This window comes from Leptonychotes weddellii, chromosome 4, assembly GCF_054177405.1.
Source record: "Leptonychotes weddellii isolate Sample4059 chromosome 4, ASM5417740v2, whole genome shotgun sequence".
Classification (NCBI taxonomy): Eukaryota; Metazoa; Chordata; class Mammalia; order Carnivora; family Phocidae; genus Leptonychotes; species Leptonychotes weddellii.
The window spans coordinates 71,116,708-71,125,290 of NC_138372.1; the positions used below are offsets into that span (position 1 = coordinate 71,116,708).

The window sequence follows — 8,583 nt, forward strand, 5'->3', positions numbered from 1 at the left end:
ATAAATTCATATTGATGTCTCCAACACTAATCTGTCACCACATAGATCATCCTAGTCTACCTCCTTACTCATCTGTAATCTTCTATAGCAGTGACAAACTTGGCTTTCATCCTCTAATATCTAGTACTTGATTCTTCAATTCCAGTATTCATGTGTAATGGTTTCAGAATTGTTAATCCCTGCTTCATGGGAAATAACTTCACCAACTTGAGTATAATGTTCCTTTGCCTTTTCTTATAGTCTGTACTCATTTCCAAGGTTATTTAGGCCAGGACCTTTCTTTTCCAGTCCCTTCAGTGAGGTTATTTCATATATTTGTATGCAGTTAGATTCTTTTGTCACAGTCTTCATTTCACCCTAGGGTCCCCTGACCTCCTCCTAAGTGTTTTTGTTTTAATTTATGTACATTAAGGTTCATTTGTGCTGTAAAGTTTTATGGGTTTTTATAAATGCATATTGTCCTACATCTACCATTACAGTATTATACAGAATAATTTCAACTAAAACTTCCCTGTAATTGATGCCCTCTCCAAATTTCTGGTAATTTTTTAAACTGTCTTCACAGTTTTAACTTTTCCAGAATGTCATATAATGCAATCAAACAGTATGTAGCCTTTTCAGACTGGTTTCTTTTGCTTAGCAATATGCATTTAAGTTTGTTTTTTTTTTAAGATTTTATTTATTTATTTAACAGAAAGAGCACAAATAGGGGGAGCAGCAGGCAGAGGGAGAGGGAGAAGCAGGCTCCTTGCTGAGCAAGGAGCCCGATGCGGGGCTCGATCCCAGGACCCTGGGATCATGACCTGAGCCGAAGGCAGATGCTTAACCGACTGAGCCACCCAGGCGCCCCTGCATTTAAGATTCATCCATGTTTTTGTGTGGCTTGAGAGCTAATTCCTTTTTTTTTTTTTATCACCGAGTAATATTCTGTTGTAAAGAATGTATCACAGTTTATTGATTCACCTATTGAGGGACATTATGGTTGCCTTAGATGTGGTGATTTTGAATAAAGTTGTTAGAAACATTTATGTGCAAGTTTTTGATGGACATAATTTTCATATCAGCTGGTTAAATACCCAGGAGTGTGATTGTCAGATCATATGGTAAGATTATGTTCAGCTTGGTAAGAAACTGCCAGACTATCTTTCGAAGTGGCTGTACCACTTGCATTTCTTTTTCTTTCTTTCTTTCTTCCTTCCTTCCTTCCTTCCTTCCTTTCTTCCTTTCTTCCTTTCTTCCTTTCTTCCTTTCTTCCTTTCTTCCTTTCTTCCTTTCTTCCTTTCTTCCTTTCTTCCTTTCTTCCTTCCTTCCTTCCTTCCTTCCTTCCTTCCTTCCTTCCTTTCTTCCTTCCTTTCTTCCTTCCTTCCTTTCCTTCCTTTCCTTCCTTCCTTTCCTTCCTTCCTTTCCTTCCTTCCTTTCCTTCCTTCCTTTCTTTCCTTCCTTTCTTTCCTTCCTTTCTTTCTCTCTTTTTCTTCCTTCCTTCCTTTCCTTCCTTTCCATACCATGAGTGGGAGGTCAGGGAGGGGCAGAGGGAGAGAGAGAGAATCTTAAGCAGGCTCCATGCCCAGTGGGGGCCTGATGTGGGTCTCGATCTTACGACCCTGAAATCATGATTTGTGCCAAAATCAAGATTCGGTCACTCAACCGACTGAGCCACCTAGGTGCCCCCCACTTGTATTTCTTTTTTTTTTTTTTTAAAGATTTATTTATTTATTTATTTGAGAGAGAGAGAGCACATGAGAGGGGGGAGGGTCGGAGGGAGAAGCAGACTCCCTGCCAAGCAGGGAGCCCGATGCGGGACTCGATCCCGGGACTCCAGGATCATGACCTGAGCCGAAGGCAGTTGCTTAACCAACTGAGCCACCCAGGCGCCCCCCACTTGTATTTCTACTAGCAGTGAGTGAGAGTTCCTTTTGGTCCTCATCTTCATCAGTAATTGATATTGTCACTTTTTGAAATTTCAGTCATTCTGTGTACTGGAATCTCATTTTCCTTTTTTTTTTTAACTTTTTAAAAATTTTAAGTAGGTTCCATGCCCAACATGGGGCTTGAACTCACAACCCTGAGATCAAGAGTCACATGCTCTACCGACCAAGCTAGCCAGGTGCCCTCATTTTACTTTTCCCTATTGACAGAGGATCTTGAGGATCTTTTCACATGATTATTTGCCATCTGTATATCATTGGGAGTTTTTTGTTCATATCGTTTGCTCATTTTAAATTGGGTTGTTGTCAAACATTAAGTTTTAAGAGTTCTTTATATTTTGGACAGAAGTCCTTTATCTATGTGATTTGCAAATATTTCCTCCCCAAGCCTTGTCTTTTCATTCTCTTAGCAGTGTCTTCTACAGAGCAAAAGTTTTTAACTTTTTTGTTGAGTTAAAATTCTCATATTGTATTTGTTTCAGGCGTTCAACATTATCATTCAATATTTATATACATAGTGATCACCACACTAAGTCTAATTACCATCCATCACCATACAAAGTTACAAAAAAATTTTTTCCCTTATGATGAAAACTTTTAAGATTTATTTTTTTGGCAACTTTCGAATATACAATAAAATATTACTGACTGTAGTTGCCAGGCTAAAGTTTTTAATTGTAATAGAATCCAACTTATCAGTTTTTTCTTTTATAGATTGTACTTTAATATTGTATCTAAACTCATCACTAAATCCAAGATCCTATGTTTTCTTCTGGAAGTTTAGGGTTTTGTATTTTATATTTAGACTTCTGATCAATTTTGAGTTAACTTTTGTGTAAGTTAAAGAGTTTTACTTTTCTGCGAGTGGATGTCAGATTGTTCTGGAACCATTTGTTGAAAAGACCATCCTTTCTTCACTGAATTGCCATGGTGCTTTTGTCAAAACTCAGTTAACTATATTAGTGTAGATCTATTTCTGGCCTCTGATCTGTGTGTCTCTTCTTTCAAAAATACATGCTGTCTTGAATACTATAACTATATAGTTTCTCTTGAAATCAGGTAGTTGGAATCCTCCAACTTTGTTCTTCTTTCCAGTTTTGTATTGGCTATTTTTGGTTCTTGCCTTTACATATAAATTTTATTTATTTTATTTTTTTAAAGACTTTATTTGAGATAGAGCGAGAATGAGTGAGAGAGAGAGAGAGAGTACACGTGTGCACAAAGTAGGGGGAGGGGCAGAGGGAGTGGGAGAAGCAGGCTCTCCACTGAGCAGGGAGCCCCACATGGGGCTCCATCCCAGGACCCTGGGTTCATGACCTGAGCCGAAGACAGACGCTTAACTAACTGAGCCACCCAGGCGCCCCTCCATATAAATTTTAGAATCACTTTGTCAATATCTACAAAATAACTTTCTGAAATTTTGATTGGAATTGCCTAAATTTTTAAAATCATAAATTGGTGTTGAATTTTGTCAAATGCTTTTCTGCATCTGTTTCAGTGATCACAATTTTTCTCCTTTATTTTGTTAATGTGCTAAATTATATTGCTTGATTTTGAAATGTTAAAGCAATCTTGCATTCCTATAATAATTTCAACTTGATTATGATATTTTATTCAATGTATTTATTGCTGGGTTCAGTTTGCTAATATTTTGTTGAATATATTTGCATCTATGTTTCTGAGAGAAGTCGACCCATAATTTTCCTTTTTTTTTGTAGTATCCTTGTTAAGTTTAGGTCTCAAGATTATGTTGACTTCATAAAATGAGTTGGAAAGTATTTCTTCTTGGTTTTTTTTTCTATTTTATTTATATTTGATTTTTAATAAAAATTTATTTGAGGAAGATTGATTTTATATCTTCCTTAAATGTTTGACTTTACTGGAGAAGTCATCTTGGCCTGTAATTTTCTTTGTTAAGTAGGTTTTATTTTTATTCTTTTTTTTTGCAGTTTATTATGTTTAGAATTCACATATAATCAAAATCCAATTTGATGAGTTTTTTTGGTTTTTAAAAATTAAAAATTTTATTTTCACTGTAGTTATCATACAGTGTTATATTAATTTCAGGTGTACAATATAGTGATTCAACAATTCTGTATATTACTCAGTGCTCATCATGGTAAGTGTACTCTTAATCCCCCTCACCTACTTCACCCATCCTCCTCCCTTCCTGCCCTCTGGTAGCCATCTGTTTGTTCTCTATAGTTAAGAGTCTGCTTTTTGGTTTGTGTCTTTTTTTTTTCCTTTGTTTTGTTTCTTAAATTCCACATATGAGTGGAATCATACAGTATTTGTCTTTCTCCAACTGGCTTGTTTCACTTACTGTTACGGTGTCTCACTCCATCCATGTAGTTGCAAATGGTAAGATGTCATTCCTTTTATATATATTATAAATATATCGCTTCTTTATCCATTCATCATCTATCAGTGAAAACTTGGGCTGCTTCCATAATTTGGCTATTTTAGATAATACTGCTGTAAACATTGGGGTGCCTGTATCCCTTTGAATTAGTATTTCTGTATTTCTGGGTAAATACCTACTAGAGTAATTGCTGGATTGTAAGGTAGTCCTATTTTTAACTTTTGAGCAACCTCCATATTATTTTCCACAATGGCTGTACAAGCTTGTATTCCCATCAACAGTGCATGAGGTTCTTTTTCTGCATATCCTTGCTGACACTTGTTGTTTCTCATGTTTTTTATTTTAGCCATTCTGACAAGTGTGAGGTGATATATCATGGTGGTTTTGATTTGTATTTCCCTGCTAATGAGTGCTGTTGAGCATCTTTTCATGTATCTGTTGGCCATCTATATGTCTTCTTTGTAGAAATGTCTGTTCATGTCTTCTGTTCATTTTTAACTTGGATTGTTTGCTTTTTTGGTGTTGAATTGTGTAAGTTCTTTACATATTTTGAATACTGTTTGTTGGATATGTCATTTGCAAATATCGTCTCCCATTCCATAGGTTGTCTTTTAGTTTTTTTGATTGTTTCCTTTGCTGTGCACAAGAATTTTATCTTGATGTAGTCCCAATAGTTTATTTTTGCTTTTGTTTCTCTTGCCTTAGGAAACATATATAGAAAAATGTAGCTATGTCCAATGTCAGAATAATTAACTGCCTGTGCTCTCTTCTAGGATTTTTATGGTTTCAGGTCTCACATTTAGGTCCTTAATCCATTTTTTTTATTTTAATTTTTTAAATTTTATTTTATTATGTTATGTTAATCACCATACATTACATCATTAGTTTTTGATGTAGTGTTCCATGATTCATTGTTTGCATGTAACACCCAGTGCTCCATGCAATATGTGCCCTCCTTAATACCCATCACTGGGCTAACCCATCCCCCCACCCCGCTCCCCTCTAGAACCCTCAGTTTGTTTCTCAGAGTCCATAGTCTCTCATGGTTCATCTCCCCCTCCGATTCCCCCCCTTCATTTTTCCCTTCCTACTATCTTCTTCTTTTTTTTTTTTTTTTTAACATATAATGTATTTGGGGTGGCTGGGTGATAGACATTGGGGAGGGTCCTTAATACATTTTGAGTTTATTTTTGTGTATGGTGTAAGAAAGTGGTCCAGTTTCATTCTTTTGCTTGTAGCTGTCCCATTTCCCCAACACCATTTGTTGAAGAGACTCTCTTTTTGAAAATTAATCCTTGTCCGGATTAATCATGGGTTTATCTCTAGGTTCTCTATTCTGTTACATTGATCTATTTGTCTATTTTTTGACAGTACCATACTGTTTTGATTACTGCAGCTTTATAGTATATCTTGAAATCTGGGATTATGATATCTCCAGTTTTGTTCTTTTTCAGAATTGCTTTGTCTATTTGGGGTCTTTTGTGGTTCCATACACATTTAAGATTATTTGCTTGAATTTAGTGAAAAATGCTGTTGGTATTTTGATAGGGATTGCATTAAATCTGTAGATTGCTTTGGGTAGTATAGACATTTTAAGAATATTTGTCCTTCCAACCCATGAGCATGGAGAATCTTTCCATTTGTTTCCATTGTCTTCATTTTCTGTTATCAGTGTTTTATAGTTTTCAGAGTACAGGTCTTTAACCTCTTTGGTTAGGTTTATTTTTAGGTATCTTATTTTTGCTACAATTATAAATGGGATTGTTTTATTTCTCTTTCTGATACTTCATTATGTATAGAAATGCATTGAATTTCTGTATATTGATTATATGTCCTGTGACCTTACTGAATTCATTTATCAGTTCTAGTAGGTTTTTGGCAGAGTCTTTAGGGTTTGCTATATATAGTACGTCATCTGCAAATAGTGACAGTTTTACTTATTCCTCATTAATACAGATGGCTTTTATTTCTTTTTCTTGTCTGATTGCTGTGGCTAGGACTTCTAGTACTATGTTGAATAAAAGTGGTGAGAGTGGAATCCTTGTCTTGTTCCTGACCTTAGGGGAAAGCTCTCAGTTTTTCACCATTGAGTATGATGAAGGCTGTGTGTTTTTTATATATGGCCCTTATGTTGAGGTATGTTCCCTCTAAACCTACTCTCTTGAGGGTTTTTATCATGAATGGATGTTTTACTTTGTCAAATGCTTTTTTTGCATCTATTGAAATGATTATATGGTTTTTATCCTTTCTTCTGTTGATGTGATATATCTCTTTGATTGATTTGCAGTTACTGAACCACCCTTCCATTTGCATCTCAGTAATAAATCCCACTTGATCATGATGAATGATTTTTTTTTTAATGTATTGTTGAATCTGGTTTGCTAATATTTTGTTAAGGAAGGTTTTTTGCATCTACGTTCATCAGAGATATTGGCAATTGCTTCAATGGAAAAAGTTACCTAAAATACTTGGGTCCGCTTTTTTGTCTTCTGTCTTATAATTTGTCTCAAAATCTACCAGGATGGTACCTTTCTGATACCTTCAAATCATTCTTGCTTTCTTAAAAAAATCTCTATATATTTATGTGTATGTCTGTATGTATCTCCCTTTTTTCCCTAGCTATTTTCAGGAGTGTTGGTCTGAGACAACCTAGTAAGCCATTGCCAGAAGCATATTTTTCTTCTCCTTGTCCCTCTCCATTCTTCCATACCATTCTCCACTAGAATATAATGTTGTTCTGTGTATCTCATTTAGTGCTACTTAGAATAGTGCCTAGCACAAAATAGAAGTCAATAGATATTTGTTGAATTAAAGAATGAATGGACATTTTATGTGAAAAGATAGAATGGAAATTCAAAAGAAAATATCTTTCTTATCATTTCTCACATCTAAGAGCTGTTCTGTAGCACAATTGGGTAAGTTCTGAACTTGAACTCAGGACCTTTATGGTCCTAGTGCCTTTCTTATTACTACTCCCTTGCAAATGATTTATTACTCTCTTACTCATGAAAATAGTTTCAATTGTTATTAAAGTTAAAGAGCTTTAAGGGGAAAAATAAAAAAGATAAGGACATTGGAATTAATGTTCTAATTAAGTAATCAAAATATTTAGGTATATTGGGGTGCCTGGGTGGCTCAGTTGGTTAAGTGTCCAACTCTTGATTTCAGCTCACGTCATGATCTCAGGGTTGTGAGATCAAGACCCATGTCAGGCTACCTGCTGGGTGTGGAACCTGCTTAAGATTCTCTTTCTTGGGGTGCCTGGGTGGTTCAGTCATTGGGAGTCTGCCTTTGGCTCAGGTCATGATCCCAGGCTCCTGGGATCGAGCCCCGCATCGGGCTCTCTGCTCAGCAGGGAGCCTCCTTCTCCCTCTCCCACTCCCCCTGCTTGTGTTCCTTCTCTTGCTATGTCTCTCTCTGTCAAATAAATAAAATCTAAAAAAAAAACCCCACAAAATTCTCTTTCTTCCTCCTCCTCCTCTCCCTCCACCTCCCATCCCACATATGCATGTGCTCTCTATCTCTAAAAAACAAAACAAAAAAAATATTTAGGTATAAATATAGGTTTATAATTTTTATTATTATTATAATCCTACCAGTAAATACAAACAAGACAGATTATTATGTTTTAAGAGTTAAGGTGAAGAATTTAATAAAAAATTATATTTTGCATAGTACATAAATGTTTACCTGTGTTTTTTCCCTCCCCTTCCCTTTAGAGCCATTTTAAGTGCCAGATCTAGTTATTTTGCTGCAATGCTGAGTGGCTGTTGGGCTGAAAGCTCCCAAGAGTACATTACTCTTCAAGGGTAAGCATAATTCTTACAGGGCAGCTTGACTGCAAATAATACTTCATATAAAGCACTCTTTATGAATCTGATTTCCCCATGTGTTCAGTGAAATGTTTCTCATGTTGTGGAATTCATCAAAGTACATCTTCCAAAAATGAGAGATAGTACAAAGCATTTAGTAATAGAGATAATGTGTTAGTCTTCTCAGACTGCTATAACAAAATACCACTACTGGGTGGCTTAAACAACAGAAATTTATTTTCTCACAATTTGGCAAGATCAGAGCGCTAGCAAGGTTTGTGTCTTGTGAGAGCTCTTACCTAGGGTTGCAGACAGCTGGTTCTTTGTATGTGCTTAATGGCCTTTCCTTAGTGCATGGGGGCATGGGGAGATGAAAAGAAGGGAGAGAGAGAACTCTCTGGTGTATCTTCTATAAGGACCCTAATTTTATTTTATTTTTAATTTTTTTAAAGATTTTATTTATTTATTTGACTGAGAGAGAGCG

At 35.8% G+C, this 8,583-nt stretch overlaps 1 protein-coding gene across 1 annotated transcript in view; it reads left to right on the plus strand.

Annotated features, from left to right (window-relative positions):
- Nucleotides 1-8,153, plus strand: part of LOC145715826 (BTB/POZ domain-containing protein 8-like) — a 51,207-nt gene extending 43,054 nt beyond the window's left edge. The window contains exon 5 of the mRNA XM_081818799.1: nt 8,007-8,153. Coding sequence (XP_081674925.1) covers nt 8,007-8,100 — 94 coding nt within the window. The 3' untranslated portion in view covers nt 8,101-8,153. The remainder of the gene's footprint in view (nt 1-8,006) is intronic.
- The last annotated feature ends 430 nt before the right edge of the window (nt 8,154-8,583 follow it).